The 19437-nt window shown below is 47.3% G+C and overlaps 1 protein-coding gene and 1 pseudogene across 5 annotated transcripts; one reads left to right on the top strand and one right to left on the bottom strand.

Moving 5' to 3' along the window:
• Nucleotides 1-1320: 1320 nt before the first annotated feature.
• LOC118094139 (long-chain fatty acid transport protein 2) lies at nt 1321-18709 on the top strand. Of its 5 annotated transcripts, XR_015946488.1 has the most exons (11): nt 1369-1952; nt 3828-4037; nt 4338-4496; nt 5242-5366; nt 6742-6936; nt 9462-9552; nt 11387-11585; nt 11808-12024; nt 14611-14708; nt 15344-15474; nt 16976-17956. XR_015946488.1 is itself a non-coding variant. In XM_035134173.3 (10 exons), the coding sequence occupies exons 1-10, from the start codon at nt 1475-1477 to the stop codon at nt 17150-17152; spliced, it is 1863 nt and encodes a 620-aa protein (XP_034990064.1). In that variant the 5' UTR covers nt 1321-1474; the 3' UTR covers nt 17153-18709. The 5 variants fall into 5 exon arrangements, 3 of the variants coding, with proteins under 3 accessions (XP_034990064.1, XP_034990067.1, XP_034990068.1); XM_035134173.3 differs by lacking the exon at nt 11808-12024 and having other exon boundaries at nt 1321-1952; nt 16976-18709; XR_015946489.1 differs by lacking the exons at nt 11808-12024; nt 14611-14708 and having other exon boundaries at nt 16976-18262.
• Nucleotides 18476-19382, bottom strand: LOC118094633 (olfactory receptor 6N1-like; annotated as a pseudogene).
• Between the last annotated feature and the right edge of the window lie 55 nt (nt 19383-19437).

Below are 19437 nucleotides of genomic sequence, written 5' to 3'. Positions count from 1 at the left end.
TTGAGCTATTTGCTCTCCTACTTTTAAGGCTCGCCAGGTTCTGGGAGATGGAGGGTCTGGAATGCCTTCTAATGACAACCTTTCAGCCGGGTGTTGTTCCGGCTGTCCCATGATTTCCCAGTTTTTCTCCTCATCTGCCTCTGAGGTGCTACCTCCTTCAAACCCCTGTTGTAAATCTATACTGTCTTCCTCTTCCTCCTCTCTGGAAGGGTCAGGCTGGGGAGGCAGTCTCCACCATTCCTCCTCTGCCCAGTCCCTGACAACACCAGATGTTCCCAGCCCCTCAGCCACTCCTTGTGAGTGCAAACTGCTTCCCAAGCTTATCTGGAATATAAAATGAGAGGCAGCCATCTTTGCTAACTTACTGACCTTCACGGGTGGGACAAAAAAATGGAATAAACGCATACATGTCTGTGGAGAGTCCATTTGATTTTCTCTCCATCCCATCAACCCACATTTTGGAACATCAAGCTCTTGTAAGCATACCATACACAAGGCACAGCAACTCCTAGGGGATGAAGCAGTTTTGGTCCGCCCCCCCCCCCATATTTTTGTGAGGGGGCCAGGCCCCCTCAATTTTCAGAGGGTGCTTGGCTCCAGCCCATGGCTCCTTGAACATCATCGGGACATCACGTGACATGCGCTTGGCATTGGGATATTGCGTTGGGCCTCCTCAATTGTCTTGAGAAGATGGCGCCTCTGCCGTACCCAAACAGAAGAGTGATAGAAGTCTGCCTGTTTTACCATAACTGCGCACAAGGGAAGCACCAATGTCCACATCTAGTGCAATTTTTATAGAAGAGGAGGTGGAGGAGAGCCAGTGTGGTGTAGTGGTTAAGAGCGGTAGACTCATAATCTGGGGAACCAGGTTCGTGACTCCGCTCCTCCACATGCAGCTGCTGGGTGACCTTGGGCTAGTCACACTTCTCTGAAGTCTCTCAGCCCCACTCACCTCACAGAGTGTTTGTTCTGGAGGAGGAAGGGAAAGGAGAATGTTAGTCGCTTTGAGACTCCTTCGGGTAGTGATAAAGCGGGGTATCAAATCCAAACTCCTCCCCCTCCTCCCCCTCTGTCAGAACTCTCCCTCGTCCTCTTAAAATGGCAATGGAGCCCACCTGAGAGGTGCCGGAACTGAGTTCCGGTGAGTTCCAGCTGAAATAAAGCCCTGCCTTCATCCAAGAGGAAACATAATCACTAACCATAAGTCAGAGGAGCTGTGTGTGCCACCTCCCCTGTGCTGTGAGCCAAAGACAACTCAGTCCATGCAAATTAACCACCTGCAGACTGGCAGTTAAGTGTTCCCTCCTATCAGCTTGTGGGAACTGGTGGGAGGGGAGAATTTAAATTCCACCTCATTTAAAGTTCCTCGTTGCTTTTCTGCCTTCCATTCAGCAGGTCTCAGACGGAGACTGCAAGAGGCAGTGGGTGCCTGCAGCTTCCAGGACCTTGGGTCTTCCGAAGCCAGACCCCAGCCATGCTTGACGTGAACACGGTTGTGTTGGGGACCTTGATCCTTGTGTACCACCTGGGGAAATTTTACAGCCCCTATTTTTGGCAGGACGTGGTCTCCTTCTTTCGCGTCCTTCATACAGGATACAAATGCCACAGGTGTATCAGCCGCAAACCTCCGGTCACCTTACTGGACTTCTTCTTGGCCAAAGTCCAGAAGCACCCAGAGAAGCCCTTGGTCCTCTTTGGAGATGAAACCTATTCCTACCGAGATATCGACAGGCGCAGCAGTCAGCTGGCCAGAGTGCTCCGGGACCACGTAGGGCTGAAGGAAGGGGAAACGGTGGCTGTTTTCCTAAAGAACGTCCCAGCCTATCTCTGGGTCTGGATGGGACTGGAGAAGATTGGCAGTGTCATGGCATGTATCAACTATAACATCCGAGCCAAGTCTCTCTTGCATGCCCTCAGCTCCTGCAAGGCCAAAGTGCTACTGACAACTCCAGGTGATGGTGATGGTTTGCAAGCGGGGAAATAGCTGCACCTCAGGGGGAAATGAAAGCATGTCTGGACTCCACAATTAGGCCAGTTTGACCACTGCTCTCCTCTGGGCAAGGAATCCTGGCAGCAGCCTCAAACAGCTGCTTTTGAGTGTCATGAAAGGGAGTGAATAGTTAAATTTGTTTAAATCGTATTTCTGCTTCCAGGGAAAGGGGTTTGTGTAGAATATGTTGCCTCAGGCGCCCCAAAAACTTGGCCAGTTTTTGATGAGGAGCACCATTTACAGCTCTTCTTCTTACAGCAACATTTTTCTTGGGCTGGATCCGGAAGAGATTACGACCAAAGGCTTGTTCACACTTACCTTTCCTCGGCTCTTTCCAGGCATGGTTGGTGATTTAAAGCTTCGTGTCCGGGTTCCGTTCTTTTTGCTCTTCAGATTGGAGCCAACGTCAAACCATGGAAAATCTGAATTCGGCTTTAAAGAGGAGCGGATTTTTTGCAGGAAAAGTTTGGTGGGGGGTGATGGCTCAAACACAGAGCCTGTAAAGGTATATAAAGTGTATAAGCCCCTATTACCCTCTCTTTCTTTCTTCCCCGCTCCCACTTTTGCTGTTGCAGTCTCAGACAAAATGCATGGTCACATTGCTCAATTTTGCAAACTGTGCAAAAAGAAAAAAAGAAAAAAAAGAGGCTTGCTATCTGGGGGCTGATCCACCCCCCACCCCACCCCCACCCAGTCTTCCCTGCAAAAACCTGCTCTTTGAAGCTGAAACAGAGCATCAAACAGGGTTTTCTGTGGGTTGATGCTTGCTCCGATTGAGCACTAAAGAGCAGGTTTTCACAGGAGCAAAATAAATAAATAAATGGGGTGGGGAGGCACCTGGACACAGAGCTTCAAAGCACAGGACATGGCTGGACTGGAAAGAGTGGAGGAAAGGTAAGAGTGGATAAAACTTCAGCTGTTGTTTGCACAGTTCCCTGTTTTGTGCTAGTTCACTGACTGCCCGGGTGACTAGGGATCCACAGTGGCTTGTCAGCTCCAATTAGGTACATGGCTACATACCTCAGGGCTGGGGGACCTATGGCCATCTGCCCCAGACAGCATGGCCATTGATCAGAGATTATGGAACCTGTCATGGATGTCGGGAAGGGGTAAGAGGCAAGGAGAAGCAGTTATCCTGTGGATGAACCATAATCCCAAGAGTCCATGCTTTCATTTTACAATAAAAAGTAAGTTTTGAGCATTTGTAGAACCTGAGATATGAGGCCAGGCACTATACAGGCACTATTCTCATTTATTTTGTGAGAAGCTAGCGTGCTCCTGCCTTTCAGTGCAGTTTTCCGCTGAACGGTTACAGCAGCCATTAACATTTAGGAAAGCAGACCTAGCCAAGAAGACAAAGGGCACCTCCAGTCGATCAATATTTGGGGGGAGGGATTCAGGAACATACTGGAACTTTTAAGTTTGCACAATTAAAGTGGGTTAAAGGGCACTGTTCGCAAAGCACAACAGATCAACTTTTAAAAAGATTCACGCTTTTTGCAGCTTGGGAAGCGATGGAGAAACACATTGGAAAGTGTGGAATGAATTAGGGAATGATTAATGGGGAAATGTTAAAACACCCCACAATTAAATCAGGATAAATGCAGAAGAACGCCATTGAAAACACAACTGGAAAAGCCTGCAAACACCCCATTGCGCCTCTTTTGTGATATTTTTGTGAAATTTTGGGGTCAGCTTCGGGTTCGACACAATGTGTGCATGCGTGCATATTGAACATGCATACATGGGGAGCTGCCTGTATTTGAAGATATCCGTGCCTATGGCTAAGAAGTAAGGGTCAATCAAAAATCTCACCTTTTTTCATGCTCTCTTGAAGATTTCAAGGATGCCATTGAGGATGTCCTTCCTATACTAAAGAAAGAGGGATTTCGAGTTTTCTTCCTGAGCGAAGAATCTCCAACTGAGGCCGTGGAAGCTTTGCTGGGGCAGATCCAGTCCAGCTCCGCCGAGCCTGTGCCCATTTCCTTCAGAGCCAACGTAACTGGTGAATCTACATCCCTGTATATTTTCACCTCTGGGACTACAGGTGAGGAGGGAAAAGGTCATAGTGATGGGTGAGGGGGGCAATTACGTCTGGAAATCTCATCTTCCTTCCACCTGTCCTACTTGTGTATGGAGTCATTAAGGGAACCTTTGTGGGGAATATGTTGTGCTCCTGCTAGGGTAGTTTTGGCCCCCATCTTGCACTCAGCTCTCACCTGTGGCTCCTAGAATCTGTCAACATGGGAAGGAATGTATTGGGATCCCAGCATGTTACGCTTTCCCACTGGACGGAATCATTTGTGGCTGTTAAATGAGCCATTCTCTTTTTCTTCTGTGCCTCAAGGGCTACCGAAAGCTGCTATCCTTTCCCAGAGGAAGCTGCTGATAGCATCCAACCTACCAGGCCACCTTGGGGCCCGCCCCAAGGATGTCGTCTACATCCCTCTCCCGCTGTACCACACAAGTGCACTCGTAATTGGGGTTGGAGGATGCCTGGAAGTTGGTATGTATGGAATGTCCACTCACACACCTCCTCTACAAGAGGGTGATAGGCAGAGATGGGTTGATAAGTGCACAGACATACACACATCAATGAGTGCAGATGTACTCTCAAGTTAGACTGACAGACTGTGACTGACCCGAGATCACCCAATGATCTTCAGGGCGAGTGGGGACCAGAGCCCTGGTCTCCCAGGTCCTTGTCTGATGGTCTAACCACTACACAACACAACCTCTCTCCACATAGGATCCTTCCTCACCACATACAGTATTTGCACTTTATACATTGAAAACACCTGCCACCATTTAATTCTGAACATTCTTTCATCCACCAATGGGAGGAAGCGGACCAGGAAACCTACATGTGAAAGTCAAACATCTTCAGGATGCGTACAGAACATGATTTTAAAGCACACTGCTCCCCTGCACCAGAGAATCATGGGAACCGTAGTTTACCCCCGACAGAGCTACAGTTCCCAGCCTCCTTAACAAAACCCTCCAGCCCTGTTTCTGCTGCTGTCTGGCTCAAGAAGCTTTTGTATCTGTGAGGGTTCACTGCACATTTAAGAGCAGCTCTCTTAGCTGCTACATTTTGCACCAGCTGAAGTTTCCAAACACTTTCCGGAGGCAGCCCAACATACGACTTACATTGCAATAATATAATGCATGGCACTTAGAACTGCATCTGGCTATACCCGTGCTCACAGCAAGGCCACACCTTAGCCTCTCTCTCTCTTTATTCCCACAAGGGTCTACGTGTGTCTTGAGACCTAAGTTCTCCGTTTCTGAGTTCTGGAATGACTGCAGACGATATCGCATCTCCCTGATCCTGTATGTGGGAGAAATGATGCGCTACCTGTGTAATGTGAAAAAGGTAATCGTTGGCGAGAGAGGCCAATTTTGTTGTTGCAGCAAAAATGTGGCCAAGAATTCAGATGGATTGTCCATTTGGATTCACAGCTGAATCCAAACAATATAGATGGGGGCTGCACCTAGAGGTCAAAGTCAAGAGCCCCACACAGCCCAGGGAGCTCGCAAAATGACCACCTGGAGATCAGCCATCTTCTTTTCTTGTTTTTGTTTTTTTATTCCATTTTATTGCTGAGGAACAGCTGGTGAAGCAGGTATACAGTTGCAGGCGCTCGTATTATTATAATAGCTGCCAAGTTTTCGCTTTTCTCGCGAGGAAGCCTATTCAGCATAAGGAGAAATCCCTGTAAAAAAGGGATAACTTGGCAGCTATGATTATTATTATTATTAACTTAAAAATATCTTCATCCTTTTCTACATAGCAGTGCCCCTGGTGAAAGCAAACAAACAAACAAACAAACAGGAACCCTCATATGTTCCAGAAGCTGCATCAATTTCCAGGGCAGTTTATGGCCATGTCAGCTTCTTTTGCTTGGTTTTTAAAAGAAGGCCCATGGGTCCCTGGCATCTACCTGAGAACCAGAATTGGAAACCATGGTTTGGAAACCTTTGGTGACATCAGTTCCCTTCTATCTGTGACACAGCACATAAATTGTGAGATTTGTTCCTGCAAGAGCCAGTGAGGGCCGCCAACTTGGGTAGGCAAATTCTGCTGTTGTGCTCTGTTGGTGCTTGTAGGCTTCCCACAGGCATCTAATAGATCAAGATGTTGTACCAGGTGGGCCACTGCCCTGATTCAAGGCGATTCTTATGGCATACTGTTTAAGTAACAGCCCCTCAGCTGCAGTCTGAACCAGGTGAAGTTTCCAAAGAGCCTTCCTAGGAAGCCCTTCACAGAGCACATTTCATTAACCTGAAATTTCATTAACCTATCAGGAAGACAGGAAGCCGGCACTGTTCAGTGTGGCGCCATGGTTACAGTGTTGGACTATGACAGGCATCCTCAAACTGTGGCCCTCCAGATGTTTTGGCCTACAACTCCCATGATCCCTAGCTAAGAGAACCAGTGGTCAGGGATGAGGGGAATTGTAGTCCAAAACATCTGGAGGGCCGGGGGATGCCTGGACTATGACCTGGGAGACCGGGGTTTGAATCCTCACACAGCCATGAAGCTCACTGGGTGACCTTGAGCCAGTCATGATCTCTTAGCCTAACCTACCTCAGGGGGTTGCTGTGAAAATTAAATGGGGAGGAAGAGAACCATGGCCATCACCTTGAGATCCTTGGTAAAGGTAAAGGTGGCATAGAAATATATAATAATAAATATTAGCAAAGTTTATTTAGTTCAGCGGCAACCCCTCTGACATGCTGCTTTGCAGACAGACAGCGACCGAGACCACTGTGTGCGAATGGCAATCGGCAACGGCATGCGGGTGGAGGTCTGGAAGGAGTTCCTGGACCGATTTGGACCCGTCCAAATCCATGAGATCTATGGAGCCACAGAGGCGAACGTCGGGTTTTTTAACTACACAGGAAAAGTCGGAGCTGTGGGAAGGTCCCACTTCCTCTACAAGGTAATGAGGACTAAACTAGAATATCTCAGCAAACCCATAGCTTCCTGAAATCCTGTTTAGATACACGTTCTTATCTAGATTGGTTGGGAACCCTTCTCCTGGGTTTGGTACAGTCCAAATATGTGCATTGCAGATTGGCTAGTTTTTGCATCAGTTATGAAGCCATGAAGTCACTTCTTCAGAGTAGGCCAATATGTTCATCACCACTGTTTGTCCAGCCCTTTGCTGCCTGAGGCAGAGCTCAAATGACGCCCGCTCCCTGTGTGTTTTGGGGCTCTACGATCTTACATGAAATCGCGATTTCACACGTGTTTGGGCACCATGCTGAGAGCACGGAGGCCAAAACCAGGATGTCCTTATTTAATCAGGGCAGTTGAGGGGTATGAAATTAGGAGTCTCCTAAAAACTCTCAGCACCCTTAATAAGCTAGAGTTTCTCCCAGGATTCTTTGGGAGTAAGCCATGACTGTTCAAGTGGTATAATAATGCTTGAAATACATAAGGTAAAAGGTAAAGGTAAAGGACCCCTGTACAGTTAAGTCCAGTCAAAGGCGACTATGGGGTGCAGCACTCATCTCGCTTTCCGGGCCACATGGGCAGCACGATTAAACCACTACTGACACACAGAGGACCGTGACGAGTGCCAGTGCACATGGAAATGCAGTTTACCCTCCCGCCACTATTTATCTACTCGCACTGCTATGCTTTGGAACTGCTAGGTTGGCAGAAGCTGGGACAGAGCAATGGGAGCTCACCCCGTCGTGCAGATTCAAACTGCCGACTTTCCGATCGCAAGCCCAAGAGGCTCAGTGGCTTAGACCAGTGCTCCTCAACCTTGGGCCTCCAGATGTTTTGGGACTACAATTCCCATCATCCCTGACCACTGGTCCTGCGGGATCATGGGAGTTGTAGGCCAAAAACATCTGGAGGCCCAAGGTTGAGGACCACTGGCTTAGACCACAGCGCCACCCACGTCCCTCTCTTGAAATATATGGGGTGGATGTGCCCAAGTCCTGCTGCACACAATCCAGAATTTGTTATTCCTGCTGCACTCTATTCACAGGGCATGTCAGGACTGGCCACCTCTCCTCTCAGGCAGCTAGAAAGCAGTAGAGATAATGCAACACAAAGGTGAAGCAAGATAAAAGCAAACAGCAGGGGAAAGTACAAGGAAAGGTACCAAGAATTTTGTCGACACCCCACAAGCAAAAATGTAAGACTTGGAAAGATAGTTTCTTGGCATAGTGCAGCCTCCGCAGTGCAGGTTGCCCACTGCCCAGATGTTCCTGCTGAGGTTCAAGCCTGATCTTGTCCATTATGCCACTCAACGAAGCAGTGGTAAAGAGGGGCATGGCTGCCAAGCCACACTGCCAACAGACAAAGAAACAGCTCCCTTCTTCCAGTGGCAGCTTGCTGCATTTCCGTACTGTGTGCCAAGAAAGGGAAACCCTTTTCTCAGAACTCCGAAAGGAAGCATGTCTGGTGAAGAGTTTGGGCATGTGTATATATGGATTTGCATCCATCCACTTTGGGCTTTGCCCCCAACAACAGCACATAATTAAACTCGAATGAGGCAATGCAGGCAAAAAAGGGGTTCTCTGCCCCTGAGCTTCAGCCGCTACCAGAGGAACTCAGTGAGGTAGAGCAGCAATGTGCTCAGTTTAGACCAGGGATGAGGGACATTTGGCTCTCCAGAAGTTGATGAAGTATAACTCCCATCAGCCCTGGCAAGCATGGTCAATGGCCAGGGGTGATGGGTGCAGTTCATTCAGCGACACCTGGAGGACCAAAGGTTCTCAATACCAGAGACGACCAGACTCAAATCTCTGCTCAGCTGCAAAAGTGAGCTTGGCTCAGCTGCTGTCTCTCAGTCCAACCTACCTCGCAGAGACCTTTAGGCCTTCAGGTATTGTTGTGCTTCCTAGGTAATTTCTATGGTTTGTCTTCTATGGTTTTATGTATAACTAGTTGGCCCTGCACGCGTTGCTGTGCGTTAGTCTGTCAAATGGAGGGTAATAGCCCCCCTTCAGATCCCCTGAGTCTCAGAGTCCCCCTGTTTTACAAGATCTCGTGGCGGAGGCGGGGTTTGTGGGTGTGGGTTAGACTCCATGAGGAGGAGGTGGAGGAGGAGCTGTGGGAATAACACCACTTGAGGGCGCTGTTTTAGTTTGTGGAAAAGCAGGTTTTTACCTGTGCAGGTATGAAACGTGAGCAATCCGAGGTTGTGCAAACACTCGGGTAGTGGCATGGACCGTTGTGTCCAAATTCCAGGACAATTGGTCAAGCGGTTTCGGAGAAAAGTGGAGCCCACAGTTTCACCTTTTAAACATTTATATATATATAGGTTGTTGTAAACTGATTTTATTTTTTTTAAAAAATGAATTAGCAGTATTATTATTATTATTATTACAGTTATTAGTGATAAGCTCCCTTTTCCCTTTTACCGAAATATATTCCGGTCCATGTGCAGCCTTGAATTTCATCCTTGTGGCATCATGTTTCCATTTCCTGCTTGTTCCACCTCAGAAACTGACAAAGTATGAACTCATCAAATATGACGTTGACAAGGATGAGCCTGTGAGGGACAAGAACGGACATTGCATCCCAGTGACCCCAGGTAAGCCAATAAAGTTGGCATTCAGACAGGAACTGGGCTTTGTATTGTCAGAGTCTTAACTCACAGGAAGGTACAGTACATGGCCTCTAGACCAGTGATGGCGAACCTATGACACGCATGTCAGACGTGACACGCAGAGCCCTCACTGCTGGCACATGCCCCATCGGCCCATTCGTGCTGATGTTGTTGTTTTCCCCCCATTTGTTCTCCCGCTCCTCCTACAACTTGTCTCCACTACAGCTTGTCTCTGCTGTTGCTGGTAGCCAGAGATTGGTTTTTTAACCCTTTCTGGCGCTTTGGCAGACTATGATTGGGTGTAACAGCGTTAGTTTTTTAACCCGTTCTGTGCTGGGTTTTTTGGCGCTTTGGCAGACTATGTCGGTGCTGCGTGTTAGTTCCAGCGAAGGTATCATTCGTCATTTATTTCTGTTCTCTTTCCCCCCAAAATGCAGCAGCTTTGAGGCATCCCCCCCAAAAAAAGCAAAGCAACTTTTGCACCCCCCAAAAAAACCCTCCAAAACTTTGGTTAGCAGCTCCCCCCAAAAAGCTCAACAACTCTGGGCACTTTGTGATAAATAAGGGGTTTGTGGTTTGGTTTGGTTAAATAATTAGTTTTTGGTTTATTAAATACAGTTATATATTACAATTATACATTTTTGTTATTTAAACTATAAATATCGTGAAATTATTATTATTTTCTTAAAGTGACACACCACCCAATTTATGCTCGGGTTTTTGGGCGAATTTTGACACACCAAGCTCAAAAGGTTGCCCATCACTGCTCTAGACTGTGGAAATTGCTCACATCTCTCCCTGCAAGAAAGATGGCAGAGTCCCTTCTTCACACATACCAGTAGACAGAAGAAGAAGAAGCATTGGAAGAGGAAGTGTGAGCTACTCCTGCTTTGAGTTAGATGCGAAGAGTCTTCATTTTACAGGGCCACCAGAAGGGATGGATGCATCCGTCAGTTTCAACTTCAGTTTCTCATTTTTCCATTCTTAGGTTGCTTCCTGTTTAATGAGCATTCATCCAGTTTTGTTTGCAGGGAGATTGGATGCCGTTGGTTATTTAATTCATTCTGATTTATTTGCAGGGACGTTAGATGACATTGCATCAAAGCAAGCTTTAATCTTTCCAGTCCATTCCCCCCATCCCTTTCCTTAAAAATCCAATACTTGGGGGAAGCGGGTTTGTTGCACAAGACCACCTAAACATCTATAATTGCTCAAACTGAATTTGTTGGTATGTTATTGAATCCCACCTGAAAATAGCAACTGCCTGGACATGCCATTCAGTTCAGCACATTTCTATATCAGCAGTTTTTATTTTTTTTAATGTTATTTTATTTTTTTAAATGTTATTTTATTTTTTAAAAGCAGCACAAAAAATTGTTTCTTCTATCGTACACATGTTCATGTGGGATTTCCCCTAATATTCACATTTTTGAAAGCATTTTTTTGTAACATAATGAGTTTCTGGCCTGTCTTGAATCTACTGCTCGTGGATTTCACAGGGTGGCCCAACTGAGGCCAGCATCCTGCCAAATCAGCACATTCTGCAGCAATCAGATGTGGTGATGTGCTTCACCTGATTTAAGTACAAATGCCTGAGGAAACAGTGTCCCAAAGCAGATTCGCTTCCATGTGCTCCCTTGCTGTGCATTCTGACAGCTGCTTGAGATGCCAGCAGTGGCAGATATCAATGGCAGCAAGGAGGATGGTAGGACGTCTGGTCCGCAGTAGCACTGGCTGACTCCCGCTGGAACCACCTGGAGGCAGTCGTCTTGCCTGTGGTTCTTTGTTGGAGGATGAATATTACTTCTTCTTTCCCCAGGTGAGACAGGCTTGTTTGTGGCCAAAATCACTGGGATTTCCCCGTTCTACGGCTACGCAGGAGACCAACAGAAGACGAAGAAGAAGATTCTCCAGGATGTTTTCACCAAAGGAGACTGCTACTTCAATAGCGGCGACCTTCTGATGGAAGACCAAGAAGGCTTTTTATATTTCAAGGACCGGGTAGGAGATACTTTCCGGTGAGTCCCACCACAGGTTCTGCGGCTGATATTATGACAAATGTAGAACAGGCAGTCAGCACCAAAGTTTCATTAGCATAGGTAGCATTCACAAATGCTGGCAAACACCTAAAGAGCTAGTGCAGGGCAGTGGCTCAGAGGGTCACGAAGCATCTAGTTCAAATCTCACCTCTGTCTTCCCCAGGTGTAATTTGGGTGTAATAAGGCTCACTTATCTTATAGATGTTGTTGCAAGGTGGGGATGGGAAACCTGTACGGTAATCCAGCAGGTATTGCTGTACTACAGCTCCCATCTTCCCTGACCACTGGCCATGCTGGTTGAGACTGATGGGAGTTGAGGTCCAGCCAGATCTGGAAGGCCACAGGCTTTGTCGCCGTAAGGATCACAATAAGATCTTGTATGTGAAGAACTCTGAATGATCTAAACCAGTATCCAAATGTAAGTAATTTTATCTCATTACTGATAACAAAATATCTACCCCATCCTTCATCAATGGTTAGTCTCTGATTTCCGCTTTTTCTACTGATTGTTTTGTTAGATGCTTGTTTATTGTTTATTGTAGGGTTGGTTGTTTTGATACTGTTGTTAGTCACCCAGGCTATTATAAATAAATAGCAGAAAAGGAAGATGCACTTAAATAAGGAATATCTCAGGGTGCATTACAAGGCAATAAAACAGTAAGGGCCCCTCTAGACCAGTGTTTTTTTGTGGATATATTCTGCACAATGCCATTGGTGCAATAATAGCGCATTAGTGGTGGATTTATACTGGACCATCCGCACATCATTTTGCTTTATTAGTTGTTCTGTGACGCTTCCCCGACATTGATGCATCATCTGGAAGGGATCCAGCAAAAGCCCCACTCTGCCAAGCATTTGTGGCATTAAAAGTTACCGGATTTGAAGCAGGAAGTTACGGGAGCTTTAACCTTGATCCTTGCCCATCCTGGCTTATAAAAGCTAGCCGGGAAGGGCTGGGCGATGGGCTTCGCGGGTTGGTAAATGTTTCTCTCCATGAGGGAGCCTTCCCAGACCCGCTGAAAGAGGCGGTTATTAAACCACTTCTTAAAAAACCATCTTTAGATCCGGCCAATATGGCCAACTATCGCCCAGTCTCAAATCTTCCATTCTTGGGCAAGGTGATTGAGCGAGTGGTTGCTGAACAACTCCAGGCACGCCTGGAAGAAGCGGACCATTTGGATCCCTTCCAGTCAGGATTCAGGCCTCATCATGGGACTGAAACTGCCTTGGTCGCACTGGTCGATGATCTCCGGCGGGCTAGGGACAAAGGTAAGAGCTGTTTCCTTGTTCTGCTGGATCTCTCAGCGGCTTTTGACACCATCGACCATAACATCCTTCTGGACCGTCTAGAGGGCTTGGGAGCTGGGGGCACTGATATGCAGTGGTTCCGCTCCTTCCTCCTGGGCCGTGTTCAGAAAGTGGTGGTGGGGGATGAGTGTTCAGACCCCTGGGCTCTCACTTGTGGGGTGCCTCAGGGTTCTGTCCTCTCCCCCATGCTTTTTAACATCTATATGCAGCCGCTGGGAGAGATCATCAGGGGGTTTGGGCTGGGTGTCCATCAGTATGCTGATGATACCCAGCTCTACCTCTCTTTTAAATCAGAACCAGTGAAGGCGGTGAAGGTCCTGTGTGAGTGCTTGGAGGCGGTTGGAGGATGGATGGCGGCTAACAGATTGAGATTGAATCCTGACAAGACAGAAGTACTGTTCGTGGGGGACAGGAGGCGGGCAGGTGTGGAGGATTCCCTGGTCCTGAATGGGGTAACTGTGCCCCTGAAAGACCAGGTGCGCAGCCTGGGAGTCATCTTAGACTCACAGCTGTCCATGGAGGCACAGGTCAACTCTGTGTCCAAGGCAGCTGTTTATCAGCTCCATCTGGTACGCAGGCTGAGTCCCTACCTGCCCACTGACTATCTCTCCAGAGTGGTGCATGCTCTAGTTATCTCCCGCTTGGACTACTGCAATGCGCTCTACGTGGGGCTACCTTTGAAGGTGACCCGGAAACTACAACTAATCCAGAATGCGGCAGCTAGACTGGTGACTGGGAGCGGCCGCCGAGACCACATAACACCGGTCCTGAAAGACCTACATTGGCTCCCAGTACGTTTCCGAGCACAATTCAAAGTGTTGGTGTTGACCTTTAAAGCCCTAAACGGCCTCGGTCCGGTATACCTGAAGGAGCGTCTCCACCCCCATCGTTCTGCCCGGACACTGAGGTCCAGCTCCGAGGGCCTTCTGGCGGTTCCCTCACTACGAGAAGCCAAGTTACAGGGAACCAGGCAGAGGGCCTTCTCGGTAGTGGCTCCCACCCTGTGGAATGCCCTCCCACTAGAGGTCAAAGAGAACAACAATTACCAGACCTTTAGAAGGCATCTCAAGGCAGCCCTGTTTAGGGAAGCTTTTAATGTTTGATGGATCTCTGTATTTTAATGTTTGATGGATTTCTGTATTTTAGAATTTCTGTTTTATTGGAAGCCGCCCAGAGTGGCTGGGGGAACCCGGCCAGATGGGCGGGGTATAAATAATAAATTATTATTATTATTATTATTATTATTATTATTATTATTATTAACCATAGCTGCCAAGTTTTCCCTTTTCTCGCGAGGAAGCCTATTCAGCATAAGGGAAAATCCCTTTAAAAAAGGGATAACTTGGCAGCTATGGCTTTAACAGTTGGGAACAAAGCCCTGTGTCCTCCCGGAAACTTTTGCAGGCACAAATAATACTGAAAGAGGGAGCATGTATAACTGCCCTGATACCGTCATGAGCACAAAGTAGGAGTATACAATTAAAAGGGTGTTTGGAGGATCCCCGAAACAACCACTAAATAAAACCAACGCAGCACAACTTATATAAGCAGGCAAAGACACAGCATTCGAAAACACCAAAGAACCACAAACTGGGCTCCTTGCTTGCGGCAATGACAAAATTCCTGATTATGAATTAAATGAGGGATGATCACTTTTACCAAACCCATCCGGGAATAATCTGTTTTGTCTATGCAGCTGGAAAGGGGAAAACGTGGCCACTACGGAAGTGGAGACCACCCTGGCACCATTGAGATTTATCCAGGAAGTCAATGTCTATGGGGTACCAGTCCCAGGTGGGTCTGAAATTCCATTGGATAGAACCCCATCTTTCTGCTGCCACATTTAGCGTCCAAATATATGGCAAGATTATCTGCTCACCAGCAACAAGGTTCAGTCGCTCACGAACGGCTGCAGCTCTTGGGTCATTCAGATTCTGTGAACCGATTTGTTAAGGGTTCTGGGAACTGTAGTTCCCAGGATTCTTGGGGGTGTGTGTGTCAGAGAATCAACAAATTGTAGAGTTGGAAGGGAACACGAGCGTCATCTAGTCCAACCCCCTGCAATGCAGGAATCTTTTGCCCAACGTGGGGCTCGAATCCACAGCCCTGAGATGAAGAGACTCATGCTCTACTGAAGTGTGTTTTCAATGTACCGTGTGGGGATGTGACAATCTGGAGGCAGGCCTGCATTTCTGTGCTGGTTGTGAAGGAAAGGTCCTTGCTTTCTTCCACAGCTAGCTCAAAAACCAAAGTGGTTAATGTAGAAAATCCAAAAAAAAAAAAAAAATTAAAAAGGAAAAGATCTGTGCGAATTGGACTGTTTTTAGCTAGCCGCCTCGGGCTATTTGGTGAGTTAAGTCCACAGCTGTTCTAGGTACATCCATTTATGCGTGACATGGCTTTCCACACCCCCAACTGGTTTGTCCCAGGCCACGAAGGAAAGACTGGGATGGCTGCAATCTGCCTTAAGAAGGGGCACTCCTTTGATGGGCAGGAGCTGTATGCGCATGCCAATGATTTGTTGCCAGCCTATGCTGTACCTCGCTTCGTTCGCATCCAGGTATGATCCCTTCTTGTCACTTTCCTCCCTGTGCTTGCTGACTTGAGAACCCCATAGGTCAAGCCGAGTAGGCCTCCAAGCTATAGAACAGGGGTGAGGAGCCTGCACAAACACACTCCTTCTATAGGAGGGGAAAGAGAGAGAGAAGAAAACACAGAGCCCTCTATTAGGGGTAGAGCTTAACCCTTCTCATACCAAAAGGAGTGGACTCTCCCAGCTCTCACCTGGAGGCTTCCATTTCTTCTTCCAGCCTCCTACCCTGGGAATTCTTCCCTTCCCTGCCTCTCACACAAAGTCCTTCATCAGCCATCCATCACCTTCTTGCTCAGCTGTTTCTCAATCAATGAAGCACCAGGGGGCAAGACTGTGCAGAGAGGAGGCTGGCTGGGCACAATATGTCTTTGGGAGCCTGTGCATGAATGGGCATGTGTGTTTGAGAGAGTGTGGGGCACGGATTCCTCTCTAGTGATCTTTCCTGACTTTTTGGCTGTTTCCTAATCAGAGGAGCAGCAAGGGGAGGGGAAAGGGTAAGGGTGTGTGTGTGTGTGTGTGTGTGTGTGTGTGTGTGTGTGTGTTGCGTGAATTTTCAAGTGTGAAAGGGTGTATAATGACCTCACCCATGGCCCATGGTTTTTGTTTATTTTTTCCCGGGGCTCCCCCCCCCCCCGAAAATCTGTGTTTTACCACTGAATTAGAGTGAACATTAATCCATGGAAACAGGGGTGCTAATTTGAATACAGTGGAACCTCGGTTTACAACTACCTCTGTTTATGAACACCTCCGTTTAAGAACGCCACGGACCTGGAAGTGTTTACATCTGGGTTCCGTGGTGTCGGACGCGCAGCTTGTGCATGCGCAGAAGCGATCTGCGCAGCGTGTGCGTGCGCAGAAGCACTCTACCAGCACTTCGCGCACACGCAAAAGCGTGCCTTCGGGGAGCGAATGCCTCCGTTTACGAACGCCTCCGTGGAACGGATTGCGTTCGTAAACCGAGGTTCCACTGTAAAATATGGGGGGCAAGTATTGGGGGGGGGTGTTGGCCCCTAGGAGTTGGCCCCTATGCACACAAGCCCCGATTGTAATTTCCTCCAAGCTTTCCCAGGGAGAGCACCAGGATATATAGATAGATAGATAGATAGATAGATAGATAGATAGATAGATAGATATAGATATAGATACACACACACACACACACATACACACACACACACCACTCAAAGACAGACAGCACAAAAGGAAGTCTGGATGAGCCCCGAGTCACAGATCCATGTGGTTTGGCCTTCAGCAACCAGGTGTAAATGACTAGAGTGAAATCCCCTCTCTTTATCTCCAATGAGATGCTTAGGGTGCCAGCTTCCCCAGCAGAGCTCAGAGCCTGTTCTTGTAGATCTTCACCTGCCACTGCTCAAAACACTGACCCCCCTTGGCCTGCTCTAGGAATGTCATGGAGCGGGGTGCCGTTTGTCGTTCTCTACTCACCACAGTGCTCTTTCCCATGCAGGGCACCCTGGAGATCACGGGCACTTTCAAACAGATCAAAAGCCAGCTGGTAAAGGAAGGATTTGACCCTGCTGTCATCAGTGACCCCCTCTTCTTCCTCGATGACTCTGAAGAATGTTACATGCCCTTGACTCCGCAGATCTTCAGCACCATTGCAGAGAGGCAACTGAAGCTGTGAAAAGGGGCAATTGTCTCTTTAACTGCCCTCGTGGCAACCTAGGAACAACTATAGTGTTGAGCTACTTGGCTTCTGCCTGGGAAAGGAGGGATAATCTAATGCTACGGCACAGCTTTCGGTGACACACTTTTTAGACATGCATCATTTTGTGACACAGTAATTCAGTTTTACAAGCAAACCAGAGATTAAACGAACCCCTTTCCAGTCCCGAGAGGAGCACCGGGAGCATTCACACGACACACCTACACACTGCAGCTGACACATGAACGTGTCACGACACACGGTTCGGAAAGCTCTGTGACGTGGTTCTCAAAGTGGGCAGTTAACCACCCCGGGTTGTGGTGATGGGATTACACAGTGGGTGCTAAGAGACAAGTGGGGTGATATTGGAGGTGTAAATGACTATCAGACTTTGAAAAGCTGGTATCACTGGATTGAGTCCATCAAATGTGTTTAATCAGTTGAACTAAATATTTTAATTGGATTTTGAACAAATGTGAAATTAATTGCTACCATTTTGAATCGTATTGTGCTATTATCTTCCTTAGTGGGTGGTGCAGACTGCTGTTCTGAACAATGCTTTTTATAGATTAGAAGGCACTGGGGATGAGATTATGGAACCAAATGTTTGTGGCCCGAAAAGGTTTGGGAACCACTGATTAAATGTTTATTTCTCATCTGCTAACTCCAGGGTGTGAGCGTGCATATATACTGGTATGCATATGCTCTTGAGTGCATTGGGATTTAGTGTCTGCTTGTATACACATTGCATGTAGTGTTCTAACAACACACTGTCTTCTGACTAATAGCGTATTGATGCTTCCCTTATGAAGTGCTGCATTTTGAGGAATCCCCCCTTTCCCCCCCCCCCCCACAGCAAGCTTGGATCCAGACTGCATTTCAAGCTGCTAATGCATACACTGTCATAGAATACCATGTTTCTTTGTAGGAATGGTGTTACATTTAAATTGGTATAAAGGAGTATTAAGAGCTCCACAATCGTGGATCATGCATGCTGAGGTGCAACATTACATGCTGATGTTCGCAAATGTATGCATATGTAAATCTAGATATGACATACAAGTTACATGCAAAACTCCAAAGGGAGATAAGAAAGTTTGAATTCTGTTTCTTCTTATTTGAATCTATCTCCCTTTTCCTTACAAGTGAAACTGTGGAAATATATTTTGTTAGACGTTCATTTTTTATTTTTTTTCAAAAATCATAATTGCAGCAACAATCACTGGGTGAGCAGGACTTTTGATCATGGAATGACTTCCTGAAGTCTCAAGAAGTTCAGAAACCACCTCATATGTTGCCGACTCATGCCAAAGCAGGGAAACCAACGATCTTTCTGATCACATCCCTGATTTCTTTGTTTCTCAGAGTATAGATGATGGGGTTGAAAAGAGGGATAAAAAAGGCATAGATGACTGCAACGATCTTGTCATAACGTCCCGATCCCATCCATGTCAAGTGCATGTACATGAAGCCAGTAGTTCCAAAAAAAGTAAGGACCACAATGAGGTGGGAGGCGCAAGTGGAAAAAAGATCTTAACAATGACTTTCAGTATCTTCATGTATGAGAGGAGGATGAGAAAGATGAGGGCCAGGATGGCGATGGTGTGGAGGGCGAAATCCAACATGATGTTGGTCGATATGTCTGTGCAAGCGAGACTGATCACCTGAGGGAAGTCACAGAATATATGATCTATATGACTAGGCCCACAGAAGGGCAACCTGGAAGTCAGAACAATCTCCGGCAAAGGACATGCAAAACCACACACACAGCACCCCAGCACGAGCTGAATGCAAAGTTGGGGCGTCATCTTGGTCATATAGTTTAACGGGGCGCAGATGGCTAAGTACCGGTCGTAAGCCATCACTGCGAGCAAGCAGGCCTCTGAGATCCCCACGCTGTGGAAGAAATAGATTTGCTGAAGGAAATGGACTTCTTGCTCCTCAGAAGGTCCACCAGCACCCTGGGCATGGTAACGGTGGTATAGAACACCTCCCAGGTGGCCAGCACAGCAATGAAGAAATACATGGGGACGTGAAGGCGAGGAGTGGCAGAGATGAGGCTGAAGGTGAGAGCATTGGCACTGAGGATGAGCAGGTAGATCACTAAGAAGATGGCAAAGAGAAGTATGCCATAGTCGCCCAAGTTGAGGAACCCATCAAGCTCAAACTCAGACACAGATGTGCCATTGATAGATTCTACCTGCGTCATAAGTAGGCTAATCTAGAACAGAAAATAAAATCTATGAAGATGGGAGGCTGGCGAA

The sequence above is a fragment of the Zootoca vivipara genome, chromosome 12 (genome assembly GCF_965207765.1).
Source record: "Zootoca vivipara chromosome 12, rZooViv2.hap1.1, whole genome shotgun sequence".
In the NCBI taxonomy this organism is placed as follows: Eukaryota; Metazoa; Chordata; class Lepidosauria; order Squamata; family Lacertidae; genus Zootoca; species Zootoca vivipara.
The sequence above is the reverse complement of the archived record's forward strand: the minus strand, read 5'-3'. Positions and strand labels throughout refer to the sequence as shown.